A 14,128-nucleotide genomic window follows, 5' to 3' on the forward strand; every position below is an offset into this window, starting at 1 on the left:
GAGTATGGGGAACAAAGGGGTACAATTATCAATCCAAGAATAGGCTTGTGAGATGACGAGAGTAGCAGCATTTTAAAAATTGTCTTATAAACAGTTTATAACAAGATTAAGTGTTTACACTAAAAATGTGTAAAATACTTTAGCTCCTAAAATGCCATGCCAAAGACGTAGCAATCATACAATATAGTTTTACAAATGTGCGATAGCCCTCAGCAAAAATAATATTTAAAATTGTTATAATTGTTATTATGCTTTAAATATTAACTCTAATGTGCATCAATTAACCACTCTGTGATAAGCCACTAACATTAACTTACTTTTTTATGTTTTTTCTGTAAAAGGGCATTGCTTCATAACATTAGACATTTGTGTGACTCTTTATTAGCCCACACCCATGATGTATAGTAAAATGGTTGAGCACAGAGTATTAAAGCCTTTGCATTTCTTAGGAGAATGAGGGGAAATTAATTTGTGAATATGAAAAGCAGATGTTGTGCACACTCTGGAATGCTAATAAGGTCTGCTCTTCTCGGCTGCTAAGCCTCTGCAGATACACACATGCTACAGTTCACACTGAGGTTATTTCTTCCAGACAAATTTGGATTTTAGATTGTGACATCATTTGTGAAAATCATGTCTATTAATCTGCAAATAATGTCTACAAACAAATAAATATAGTAAAATAAATTCATAGTTTTGTTAACTGTTATTGTAAATATTTATTATAATAGGTATTGTATGTATTTGAAAACTAACGTAGCATAAAAGACATTTCATTAATAGTAGGGTTATTTTCACAAACAAACAAACAAAACGCACACATATACTGTACATGCAGACCAATCTCCTTTTTAGATTTAATTATTAAATATTTATAAATTAAAAAAATTTAGGATCAGAAATGCTCATTTCTGTCAGTAACTCAAGATATGTCAATCAAGTTGTTTTGTCAAGGAGTTGTCTGCTCTTTTATTTCTCTCCCTTTTAAATGAGCTCCCTCTGAGCACTGTTGTCATGAATCCTCCTTTTCTAAATTATCCCCAACGTTTTTTTCTCCACAGATCTCTCAGTTGTGCCAACAACCTCTGGCAGCATTCACCCTCAAACAGTCAGGTCGTCTTCTTCATCATCTTCCCATCATGCCTCTACCTCAGAGCTCAATGATGCCCCTGGCACTTCCACTAGCTGCCGAGGCTCAATACCTGAAAGTATGCACACACAGAGGCCAAGTGGCTCTACTCGCACAGCCACAGAGGGTAAGCCAGGACATGGCAGGTTGAAACCAGCTGCTGTAGACCATATAATTTTGTCTCTTTTGCTGAGAGGCAGCTTGGGTTCAAAATGACTTCTTTTAGGCTGCTGATATACTTAATATACTCTCTAATATACTTAAAGGAATACGCCACCGTTTGTTGAAATATGGGTAATCACCATTTCCTCTATATTTATATACGTGGGCAAACCCTTTTTTGTCTCAGTGCATGCATTGTCTTAGTCCGGCAGAGAAGTCATCCTCTTCGTCGCTCACAAAATCTGCATTGTTTATTGCCTTTCACTGTCTACTGTAGGAAAATAGCCAGCTAATATTCATGCCGGTATGTTGATGGAAGTTGGTTTTTTTTAGGTGCTGCGTGATATCTCTGTGCCCAAGTAGCAGTGCTTCGACTGTAGCCTACTTCCACCCAATGTAGTCCCAACTCAGTATCTGCCTAGGAAATTGTCTAGTCTTAATCTGCATTGCTATGTGTACTCGTTGTGAATTTGCAGGCCACAAGAAGTTATTAGGTTTTGTTTTTGATGTAGTTGAGCCCCTTTTACTCACAACATGCTAACTGGCAACATTGGATTCCATTAACAACAGTAAGCTAAGCTTGCGGTGGTGAGACACGCACTGAAACAAAAAAGTTTGCCCACCTATATACTGTACATGTAGAGGAGACAGTGAATAACCCTATTTCAACAAACGGTGGCGCATTCCTTCACATTCTATATTATGTAGTAATTTTTCTCCATTTTCTTAGCCCTTTGAAATGTTAACCTGCTGTATCATCATTTTTCATATATCTTACTCCCATCAGATGACAGCAGACCAGGTTTGTCAGGTACAGGAGAAAACGCAGGCACGGCAATGCCCAGACTCCCATCCTGCTGTCAGCAGCACTCCCCATGTGGGGGCCCTTCCCCCGGTCACCTGTCCCTGAGCCACTCCCATTCAAGCTGCTTGCAAGCGTCGTCCTCTCAGCAGACCAGTGGCTCTCAGCACGGTCACAGTCACGGCAACGCTCACCACTTCATCCACCATGTCCATCACCCAGCACCACAGCCCCCGGGCACCCTGCCCTTTCAAGAGCCAAGCTGCACCGTGGAGCGACCCAGTGCTCTGCCTGCATCCTGCACTGGAGTCAGCAGCAGCAGCAACAGTAGTAGTAGCAACACAGCCCTCTACCACGACCAGGTATGCCCATTCAACAGTTTTTTTTAACAATTGCTGTTTTTGCTGTCTACTTATGTGGTATCCTTGGCCACCAAATTAATTAAATGTAAACTTTAAGTTTAGTATAGTGTGGGCTTGTGACTGGAAGGTTGCTGGTCCAATCTCTGGACTGTTGGGTCAAATCTTGGTGAGGAAAGTAAAATCAAGGACCATAACCCCCAACTGCTCAGATCCAACTGTGTGCTTAACTGGGCAGCTTCAGTTTGTGAATGAATGTAACTGTGAGCTTGAACAGGGCATTCCTGAGAAAGAATATTCCTCTCTGTAATTGATAAATGTCTGTTATGAACTTATTTTGGTTTTGAGGCAAATATTAAGATCAAGAATTAGTGTTGAAAGCTCAACAAAATGAATGTAGGACAATTAGTAATGAAGTTAATGCCTTGTGTCTCACTTCAAGTATGAAAGCTGCATAAATGAAGTGAGAAGACCCCGTTTTAAGATTTAAAGTGTTTTAAATTGTCTTGCAGCCATGATTTCATACTGTGCTAACTTCCTCCTATACTTTGTCAAAGCTTTACTATGCATCATCCTCCCCTCCACCCCCTCAGTTAGTGAAGGTCAGGGTCCGGCATTCATCGTCACTAATGATGATGCACGCTGTATCTTGAAAGAGCATTTAGCTTGAGACTGAGGGAAACAGAATACACAAAGGTCCCTCCTATTTATTTTTTTCGCTCAGAAAGAGAAATGCAACAGTGAAAAGACTATTTCATTGTACATGGTATACTGTATGGCTTGAATTCTGTATGACTTGTGCATGACTCATTTAGCATTCCACAGTAGAAATTTGTCCCTCTTCTTTTTATAACATCTCCGCCTTCCTTCCACAGCAAACTCTGCCAGTAGACCTGAGCAACAGCAGTGTTCGGAGCGGAGGAAACAATGGGGCCAGTTTCCATGGCAGTACCTCGGCCTTTGACCCGTGCTGCCCAGGCTCCACCTCACGGCCTCCTGCTTACGTTTCCCAGGCCACCCCTGGGCCCAGCCAGCCAGCTGTGGTGGACTCGTTCAGCTCCTCCATGGTGGCTCAGCCACAGCCACAAACACAACCCCAGCCCTGCAGACATTACATGCACCCCTCCTGTGAGTATACCACCTTTTTTAAAGTCCAACTAAAATCCCATTTAGTCATCCCTTTTTGTAGTAAAAGATAATGTCAACGTGTTTATTAAATGTATTGTTTTCTGTTTAAAATGTGTGGCTTTTGTGTTGTGTGAGAGCTAGATAAAACACTGACATTTCTTCTTTTAAGATTTGATTGCCTGCAAAGAAATAAGGTCTCCATCACTTACAAGACTGGACAGTATGCCGTTAAATGAACCCAAAAAATATAAATTGTAAATTTCTCCATTTTGGTTTCTGTTTTTTCTCTCAAAGGAGAACAAAGGAAGAGTCATTTAAAGAGCAGATATGTATGATGTAGCAGACAAATACAATGCAATTTAATTTCAGTTGGACTTTCAAGTGTCAGCTACTGCATTTAAAAAAATTCACTCATGTGCAGTGCCGTCGTACTTGTGAAAATTGGCAGACAGCTGCACTTCTAAAACCTAATGCTAATAGTAATTAACAGAGCCTGGTGGTTAATGTGCCAAGTGCTGTGGGAACTGTACCAGCAAGCAGAAGTAGTTAATTGCTCATTCTACTCAGAATAGCACAGTATGGAGATTAAAGCAGTGTGACCAGCTTCTCTGGAGGGGATGTAGTAAGAGAGTTAGTTGCTGCTGGTGCCCCACGTTCACCTCTCTCTTGCCTGCCTCTCCTCCTCATTGTACTGCTGCTTGGACAAGTAGCAAGGAAGTCTGCATCACAAGGAAGCTAAAACATAAGAATAAATAAATATTTATTAAGTTGATGACTCAGACGGGAACTCAGATCGTTTGTCTTTGCCAGAGAACAGCGAAGGTTTGTGTCGTCGACAACATAAAATGCTACAAAGGCATCATCTTTAACACAATGAGCCAAGATGTTTGTCTGCTGGCATAAAGTACAAATGTAGGACTCTGTGGTTTTTGTAATTAAGTAAACAATAATCTGTCTGGTGACCTTATTATTATACATATCTTATATTAACGATAACAAATCCCACTAAATTAGCAACACCAAAAAACAAACTGATCCTATTAGCAAGTATTTCCTGTGTAGGCAAAGCCTGATGTAGCTTAATCCTTTGTGCTGTGGAGCTCCATTGTTCGCTCCAAAACATCACACTTAGCACAAGACAAAAAGAGGGAGCTGTGAATCCAGAAATTACTAAATTATTGTACTAGCTAACATGTTTCTTTATTATATTGAACTTGGGCACTGCAATGCACCTTCCTGCTGCTGTAAAGACTCACTAATGTCTTTTTTAAAAATGAAAGTAAATATGTGTGGACAATTTATTTTTATCTACAGTATGCCTTCCTTCAGTAAGAATAAATAGACTTGGAGCTGAGTGCCACAGACAGGTTGAAAAAGTATTGCGAGAGACTCACACATTGTTGGATTTGGTCTTTCAATAATAAAAACATAGAGCATCCTTTAGAATTTGAAGATGTTTTGCTTTTTTTATGTTAATTTTTTCCTTTTCTCTTTCCTCAAACCTAGATGGCTCTCTAGCACGCTCACTGCATCATCAGCCCTCCTCTGCCTGTCCTCATTCCCATGGGAACCCCCAACTTACACCTCAGCCCCCTCCTCAAGGCGATTATGTCATTCCCCACACTGTCACCTTTCATCCGCCACTGCCGTCTCACCCCTCTAGCCACGCCGTGCCCCCTGCCCCTCCCCCTCCTCTGTCTACCCACCACCTCTCTGGTTCAAGTGCCCCACTTGCCCAGCACCTGCCTACGGATCACCAGTCCCTGCCGCACCATATGCCAGCGCTGGGGGCGTCGGTGCAGAGGCTCCATCAACACGAGATGCTGCAGAGGATGGAGGTCCAGAGGCGCAGAATGATGCAGCACCCGACGTGAGTATCTCCATCACCCAGCTGGTGTTTTCCTCATCCTGAGTATTCATTTTAGCATAAAAGATACAACTCCAGACGTGAACCTGTATTCTCCTTTCCGTGCAGACGTGCGCATGAGCGTCCACCTCCACACCCCCACAGAATGCACCCCAACTACGGCCATGGACACCACATCCATGTGCCACAAACTATGTCTTCCCACCCTCGCCAGCCTGAGCAGAGAACAGCATGGTCAGTATCACAGGCATTGAGGTTTGGCAGATGTCTGGTTTCAGTTTAATGTCAGCTGAATGTAACTGTAAGGTTCCTTGGTGTTACGTTCAGATCAAGATCAAGAGAAGGTTTTGATGCAATGATGACAGTTCACTTCTTATGTGTTTGTCAACAGGGAGCTTGGCATTGAGGCTGGAGTGACTGTGGCACCGTACCCTTCAGGGCACCTGCACTCCCACCTGCCCCACTACCACCCTCCCCCCAGACTGCACCACTTCCCCATCCCCTTCATGGTGAGGGAACCTCTCGGCACACATGCATACATTAGCATAAATGGGAAAGAATCACTTTTAAATGAAGTCTGATTAATGGTGTAGGCCCCTTATTTATAACATCAGTTATTTCAAGGATGGTTTAGTGAACCACATGAATAATGTATTAGCAATTAATAGTATCTTATCAGGCATTTCAATTGCAAACTCAACAAATCCACAAGCCTTGAGACAGATCCTGCGCAAATATAGTCGACAGTTTTCTGATGTTATTGCTTTTTTTTTTCTTGGTCCCCCTTAAACACCCAAACATTAGTTGTCTTCTACAACCCCTCTAATTTCCTTTTAAAATAGATTATCTTGTTAAAACTCAACTTAAGTTTAATTTCAAAACTGCCATTACCACTTACAGCTTACACAGGGTAAAGTTAATATAATGATGATCTATATTTCTAAATGCAAAAAGAGTCATCTATAATAATGTACCCACAAAGAGTTAACGTTCCAATCTGCAGCTTTAACTTGTTATGCTGTCTGACCCTCAACTTCACTGTTTTGATTCTAAGGCTTTACTTGACTCAGACTTTTGTCAGTCAAATCAGATTCCCCCCTTCCAAATAGACTATCAAGCAACACTTTATATAGCTGACAAATATTAGAAGAGGGTTTGGCGGGATGTTCAGGGTGACAAAAATGTTTTCACTTAATATCGTAAACAAATCAAGTTAGTTAACTAATTTGCACTAACTACACTACCGACGGATTCAAAATGTTCAACAGAATTTTCTTTTTGCCCACACTAGATATCAAATAAAAGACAGAAACTGTATTGTATTAATTCGCTGTGGCCTGTAAATTCATCACTTCTAAGCAGAAGGCAGAAGATAAGTTTAGTTATCTTGGAGCCTGTCTGGGCAAGGCTTCTACTTCTCTTCTTCCAGGAAGATCCCTTTTCTCACTCACAGAAGTGTATTTGTTTATGAAAGAGACATGCTGAGATTATTAAAATAAAAGTTAAACAAAATGTTTTCTTCTGTCCTCCACAGCACACTGGCATATCTGAAGTGACCTACCCGCACATTCGGTACATCTCATCTAGAATGACTGGCTTTGGAAGAACCTATGAGGTGAGGCCTGTTTTTTTGTTTTACAGTTGGTAAATTTGTTTTTATCAGTCCTGACGCAACTCAAGCAATGAAAGAGTAAATTAATTTCCGTTTCATTCATTACTGCCATCATTAATATTAACTTTATAATTGCTTGACTCATCACCGCATGACTGAAAACTATTTTCATGCTGTTAAAATGAGGACACACTATAACTATACACATTAGTTAATTAGGGCTGTAACGATATGGAAAATAAAACCGAAATCGCAACTCAGCGCCACGAACCTGTCGCGGTGGGAGAAGGCAGAATTGCGATACACCCCTTCCAACTCCCAGAGTTATCCTTCCCGTCCAGATCCAATGCTAACATATCTTTAACTTACTAGTAGTCCTTTTGGTGCCTTATTCCTTTCTTTGTCTAGTAAATTTAGCTAACTGTACAGATGACTAAAAGCGAAAGAGGAGGCACCGGTAACTCTGACAGAGGTGTAACGTTACGGGTGGCTGGTGTTTTGTTTCCCAACGGTTCAGTAAACTGCCGTTAATGTCCTTAGCACCGGAGTTAAGTGCTGACCGGGATGGTTGCTAGCTGGCTGGGGGCTGACTGTGGAATGGATATGTCATCGGGGTTGTTGTCAGCTCTCATCTCGACTAACGCCTCGCAGCACCGGGAAACTGAGGCAGATGACAGGGGTGTGCTAGCTGGCTAAATTACCATTAGATTAGTCGTCTATATATACAGTTAATGCGTGTTGGATGGTGACGTAATCTTACGTTGCCTACAATCGTCTGTCAATCATAATGTTGGTGGTTTGATCCACATGTTGATTCTCATAGCGTGTTGTTTATACTGCATCCACTCAGGACCTGCTGCATTTAGAGGAAAGACTGGGGACTGTGAACCGAGGAGCCTCTCAGGGAACCATAGAGAGGTGCACTTACCCACACAAGTACAAAAAGGTGAGAACCTATGAATGTGTGTGTAGGTATATGTATATTGTTTATTGAATTCTGCAGATACTTTAAATAGTTGTGCATGTCTGTTACAGTTTATTCTGGGACAGAGTGCACAGTGGTCTTTTGTGCTCATTTCAAACGTCTGATGTTTAGCCAAATACTGTAGTGTGTTTTAGATTGCAGCTGTGAAGACATTGATGAGGAAAAGTTTCCTTAGAAGTTTCTAAATGTATCTAAACAAGCAATCTAACACCCTGCCACCCAATACAGAAGGTGTTGGAGAGAGACATTGACCAACAGTTAACCCCTGAAGCTTGGGCATCTATTGGGAAAAATATGCACGCAACCCCAGAATCGGTGAGAAATAATGAACAAATCAATTTGGAAACATGTCTCTGCTCAAATGTACAGTAGATGTTAGTATTAGTCTTGGGGGCCAGGGAATTCGGCTCTAGAATAACTTGATTTGGATAATTTTCATTTGTTTTAGCATAGAGACTATATAGAAAGGTTTTTTTTTTCTGTTTTCAAGACAAAATGACCATTCTCTCTGTCCCCAAAGGATTTTTTTTAAATGTTTTCTGTTGAAATGTTTGTTCTAAATATTGTTACCTCTTTATAGGCAATATTATGTTTTTAAATAAAGTTAATATGTACTTGTTACCAAAGTGTTTAATTTGAGCAGTTTTAATGTGTTACAGAGAGAGTGGATTGATAGGATAATATGTAATGAAGCAGCTACCGGTCGATGCTGCATATAAAGAATTATGTTTACAAATGTTTCTCACAAACAGAGAAAGCTGCATGGTAAGCAGGATGAAGATGAGGGGGCAGATGAAGACACAGAAGAAAAATGCACCATCTGCCTGTCAATTTTGGAGGAGGGGGAGGACGTCAGGTAAATAGCTCCCCTCCTGGGTGTTTGTGCTGTTTGTTGCTTACAGTTTTGGGTGTGTTCAATTATGCTTTCTGGGGTGTGACAAGTGGGATGGCAGGTGTAGTGGTTCCATTTTGCCAAAGTCTCTCTCTTGAGATATATATTATTTTAAACCCCAAGGGATAGTAATCAACAGAAAACCCCAGAGTGCCTTAAAAATTACCGGCCTAATGGAACTGTGTTTTTGGCACTCACTCAGGCTTTTTAAGAGGATTTTCTGCCCTCTGTTGGTAAAAAAGGAAATTATTATAATTCAGAATATTTCTTTTTTTTTTTTTTTTAAACATTTTAAAGGGTTTAAAAGGAAAAAGGAAAAAGCATAAAGGTTTAAAAAAAAAGAGGTTTTGCTAAATTATTTACAATCACCTATAAAAAAAATAAGACTGGATGCGCTCAACTCACGTAGATACTTAGAAAGCTTTTGAGTCTGGGTCTTGGATCCTAAAAGTGAATAATCATAAATAAAGCTACTACGACAGCACTCCAATTTGATTAAATGTATTGTCACATAACGGATGTTTCGGGCAGCGCTCCTTCTCAGCGTGTGCACAGGCAATTACAAACAATACTCCATACACAGGTGGGTGTAATTATACAACCAATACTGCACAGGTGGAGTATATCATCTGCAACTAACCCATCAATCCCAGCGGAGGGAGCCACAACCAATCCAGATCAGGGTTAGTAAACACAAACCAAAACATAAATAAGCAGTGAAAAATAAATTTGGTATCTGAAACTGAATAAAACTAACTAAAATATCATAAAAACTAACTAAAACTACATTATAAGGCCAAAGAAACCAACCAGAAAAATAAAGGAAAAATAAAGTGTTTTTTTGACAGAACTAGAACCGACATAACATCGGCACTCCAGAGGCCTGGGGCCTGTACTATGAATGGTCAACATGCCCTGGATTTATTTCAGTTACCCGGCTTCACTAACCCTAACAACCACGGTCCCGCACAAGCTGTGTGTTCTAAGAACGGTGACACCCTTATCAGACAAATATTGACTGGTCAGTAGGAAATGCTTTTATACCGGTTAATCTCTAATCTCCAACATAACCTGCTCCCGGCCAGGTTAGGTGTTCAGTATAAGTTACCACGGTGATTCAACCCGGTAACAAGTGATCCACCATCGTGACACACAAATCCATGGGTTGACCTGAAGTTACCTCGTCAACGCCAAATCTTGCTTCGTAGTACAGCCCTCTGGAGATGGCTCTATGCCTACAATTTCCTCCTGTCAGACACTAAAGCAATGCAGAGATTAAACAATAAACATCCTTGCTATTTCAACAGCTCTCCAATTAACCATTTTGTCAGTTTATGCAGCTACAGTATATACATCCAAAGCACTATATCTAGCCCCAACTAAAACTACTGTAAAAATTAAACTAAATCTATAAAGATTAAACCTTTTTTGAAGAATTAACAAACAAAGGCTGCTCTGAAAACTATCACAAACTTAATAAATTGAAATTAAGACTCAGATCCAGATACAGAATGAAGAAAATAAAAAACTAATGAAAAAACTATTAAAATGGAAAAACATGGGAACATTTTTTATAAATATGAATGAAATCCAAAGAGTTTGAAATGAAAAGACAGGTAAAACAATTCAGGTTTTTAACTCTTTATTTTCCCAACATAATACAAATTACATGGACATTTTAACAGGTAAGCCACAAAGTTAGTATTACATGTGATTCTGCCCCTGACCTTGATGTCAGCACCAGACTTGGGATGGGTGAATGTATTACCCTTAATCATAGAGTAACAGTTTATGCAGGTTTGACAAGGAAAATTTCCACTAGGGATCTAAGACAGAAAATGAGTAGGTCTTATATGTAAACATGACTTCACTAAGTGATCTCTTAAGTAAGACGACCTCTTATAAAAATTTCTCAGGGTCACGCTTCAATATAGTAGCCTCTTGGCCAGGTCATGTTTGTAAATGAGAATTGGTTCTCAAACAGTTTACCTGGATAAATAAAGGTTAAATAAAATAAAATAAAATATGTGCCAGTGTGTATACACACTATTTGTTTAACTGGCTTTGATATAAGACTGTAAGTGGATACGAATGCAAGGCCCTGAGAAGAGATGTCTCTAGACCTAGGTTTGAGTAAGTCTAACCGCTGAACTTACATACGTATATTATTGAGATGATTGTCCAGTAATTCCTACCCATATCACCTCACTCTAAAGTGATCACACATCACTTTGGCTTGTGACTCAAAAGATTCATCAGAACTGCGTCTAATCCTCAGTAACTGACTGTACAGCAGATTTCTTTTTAATGCTGGTGAATGATCACAGTTAAACTGTAGAAATGTAGAAATGCAGTTTTTTCATCTTAACATCCAGCAGCATGGTTAGCACTGTGGCCTCCCAGCAATAAGGTTCCGGATTCGAATCCAGGTCGTTCAGGGCCTTTCTGTGTTGAGTTTGTATGTTCTCCCCATGTTTGCGTGGGTTTCCTCCGGGTGCTCCACCATCAAAAAAAAAAACTAGGTTCTCCAGTCAGTGCACTTGATCAAGGCACTGGCTCAGACCTGGTGTTGGTCCCCTGACGCTGTAAATGGCTGCTTCCATGAGGGATGGGTTAAATGCAGAGAATTCATTTTGCTAGGTGTACGTGACAATAACGTACCTCACTAAAATAGAAATGCGTTACCGATCGTAACATAAAGTGAATTTAATCAATTCCTTTCTTTAGGTTTAGAAGGCATGACACTTTTCCAAATCTTCTTAAGTACTACTCCAAATAAAAATAAATCTATATATCTACAATAACTTTTAATAAAAATGAAAATCTTTAAATAATTTGGGTCACAAATATATATATTTTTTTGTTATAAGAGTGTAACAAATGGTGCCCAAAAAAAAGAGCAAATAGTGTATTTTATTGGGGACTGTTTTCAGCCGTGGATTTGGTGCTGTAGTGAGTATTGACAGCAGCAGGACAGAGATTGATCGAAATAAACCACAGTGCCCATCGTCATGATAATGATAACAATGGAAAATGTCACCCAGTGTAAAGTTGAGGCTCACTGGTATGTTTTTTTTAATAGTTTCTGGACAACAATGGAGCTCACATGTATCAGTCTTTGGCTCATCTCAATCAATTAATTGTTGGGTTGAATCTTTGCCTCTGTGTTCCCTCACCAGGCGCCTACCATGTATGCACCTCTTCCATCAGCTGTGTGTGGATCAGTGGCTCCTCACCAATAAGAAGTGCCCCATCTGCAGAGTGGACATTGAGGCGCAGCTGTCTGCTGAGAGTTGATGCTGTTTTTGTTTTTTTTAACAACCCCTTTTGTTGAAAATTTATTTTGAGATCATATTAATTTTCTCTTCAGTACTGCAGTCAACCAAAGATGGCATGAATTACCTGCGCAGCTCTACTTTGAGAAAATAAAAAAAACACCTGACAAAAAAGCATTGAGCCTAGAGTGCCAGCTATCGCATATTACTACGGCTAGAATTCTCCATTAAGGGTTTAAGATTTTATTGTATTTATAAAGCTTTTATGTAGCTTTTGATTGTTTCCTCAAGTGTCATTTTTTGTTTTGTTTCTCTGCATGTTTCCTTGCAATGCATTTCTTTGCACATATAACGTGGGCTTAACACAGCCTAACAACTCGCAGGTGAGGATAGCTGCTCTAGTAAAGATGCATTTCTGTAAACCTAATGCCTTGCTTTACTAGAATGTCACCCTCCAGTTTTAAAAAAACAAACATTGCAGGATTCATTTTACCAATCATCGTATTGATTAGTTTAGAAGATGTGGATTGTTAGTGAAATATGTTTTTTAAGTAAATCAAGACATTCCTAACTAGGGAAATATGTTAACAGATCAGCTGCTGTATTAGTGCACACCCAGTATTTCTAGAGTGGAAATAAACTCCAATGTTCACCTCACCTCCCAGAATATGCACATGCTTTGCTACGAATACACCTCCCTCCAGCACCTTCATTTGACTAAAAACACCGTTAGCACCATCATCTGATGTATTTTAGAGAACAAGAAAAAGAATGTCACATCCCTCTCTTGACTGTTCTTTCTAAACTGAACGATTGTTGGGACCTGCTGTGAATCTTTTCTTAATTTTGTTGTGGGGGGCGGCTCATGATGGTTAACCTGGTTTCTGTAAGATGATCTCAGGTCTACACGTGTGTAAGACATTTCACGTGAGCCTGCAACCTGGGATCATTTTGTCAATTTGATACCGGCAGTGGCATTTGTGTGCGTGTGTGTGCGTGTGCGTGCGTTCAGAGGGAAATACACAGCTCAATTTGGGATAAATATTTACTGTTTGTTCTCACACTTCAAACCATTTTATCCACCCTCCCTTTTGTCTCTCTGTAGTTGAGCAGCAGTGTCCATTTTGGCTGCTGCAGAAAGAAAAACACTAATACTGTTGACTAACTCACTTCGCATATACTTGCACAAGAGAGAAAAAGGTAGGAGAATAGTAGTGAATATGACAGTGCACTAAGGCCATGTATTTCCACTCTGATAAATATTTAAAAAGGAAAATAAAAATAAAAAAATATTTTGAATTGAGTGTTGAAATGCAGTACTTAAAGCAGGTATCCATGCATTCATTGACTTAAAGGCACCAGGATCATATTCTGTGGGATTTATATTAGTTTTAAAAAATATTAATAAACTTGGATAACTCTTAATTGAGTCCTTTCCTTGGTGTCCTCTTTGAAAACCAGATGTTTGAGGAAATGTTGGGTTGTTGATAAAACATTTCAAGAAATGTACGTGTACGTCTTAAAAGATCAAGTATGTCAAATACTGACTATAGTTTAAAGATAGCGTAATCTTTAAAACAAGCTTGTTTCAGTAAGTTTTAAGAGTTAACACAATTTCAGTTCCAGTTTAATATTTATTTTACTTTGGTTGAAATGATTATTGATTTGGAAACTTAATTTCATATGTTTGCACTATTGCACAAAAATTGTCCAAATATACAGCATTTTAAATTCCTCTTTTAGTTTTCATCACCACGGCCAGTCCGTTTCCCTTTGCAGCACAGGTTTCCATCGTCTGCCAGTTGTTTCCAGTTTTTTCATTCCTTGTGTTATTTTGGGTCCTGAAGAAAAAACTCTTCAGTGATTTACTACAAAAAGCAAAGATTAAAAGGAAAAGCATAACTGTGTTAGAAATGT

The 14,128-nt window shown here is 39.6% G+C and overlaps 1 protein-coding gene across 4 annotated transcripts in view; it reads left to right on the forward strand.

Annotated features, from left to right (window-relative positions):
• rnf111 (ring finger protein 111) overlaps positions 1-13,636 on the forward strand; it is a 32,241-nt gene extending 18,605 nt beyond the window's left edge. For 3 of the 4 annotated variants that reach the window (XM_032518671.1, XM_032518764.1, XM_032518850.1), the window contains 11 exons: positions 1,062-1,256; positions 2,079-2,455; positions 3,328-3,580; positions 5,087-5,450; positions 5,556-5,681; positions 5,839-5,956; positions 6,982-7,062; positions 7,910-8,005; positions 8,273-8,359; positions 8,797-8,900; positions 12,116-13,636. In XM_032518671.1, coding sequence (XP_032374562.1) covers positions 1,062-1,256; positions 2,079-2,455; positions 3,328-3,580; positions 5,087-5,450; positions 5,556-5,681; positions 5,839-5,956; positions 6,982-7,062; positions 7,910-8,005; positions 8,273-8,359; positions 8,797-8,900; positions 12,116-12,233 — 1,919 coding nt within the window. In that variant the 3' untranslated portion in view covers positions 12,234-13,636. The remainder of the gene's footprint in view (positions 1-1,061; positions 1,257-2,078; positions 2,456-3,327; positions 3,581-5,086; positions 5,451-5,555; positions 5,682-5,838; positions 5,957-6,981; positions 7,063-7,909; positions 8,006-8,272; positions 8,360-8,796; positions 8,901-12,115) is intronic. The other variant, XM_032518929.1, reaches the window with a different exon arrangement.
• The last annotated feature ends 492 nt before the right edge of the window (positions 13,637-14,128 follow it).

Source organism: Etheostoma spectabile, chromosome 1 (genome assembly GCF_008692095.1).
Source record: "Etheostoma spectabile isolate EspeVRDwgs_2016 chromosome 1, UIUC_Espe_1.0, whole genome shotgun sequence".
Taxonomy (NCBI): domain Eukaryota; kingdom Metazoa; phylum Chordata; class Actinopteri; order Perciformes; family Percidae; genus Etheostoma; species Etheostoma spectabile.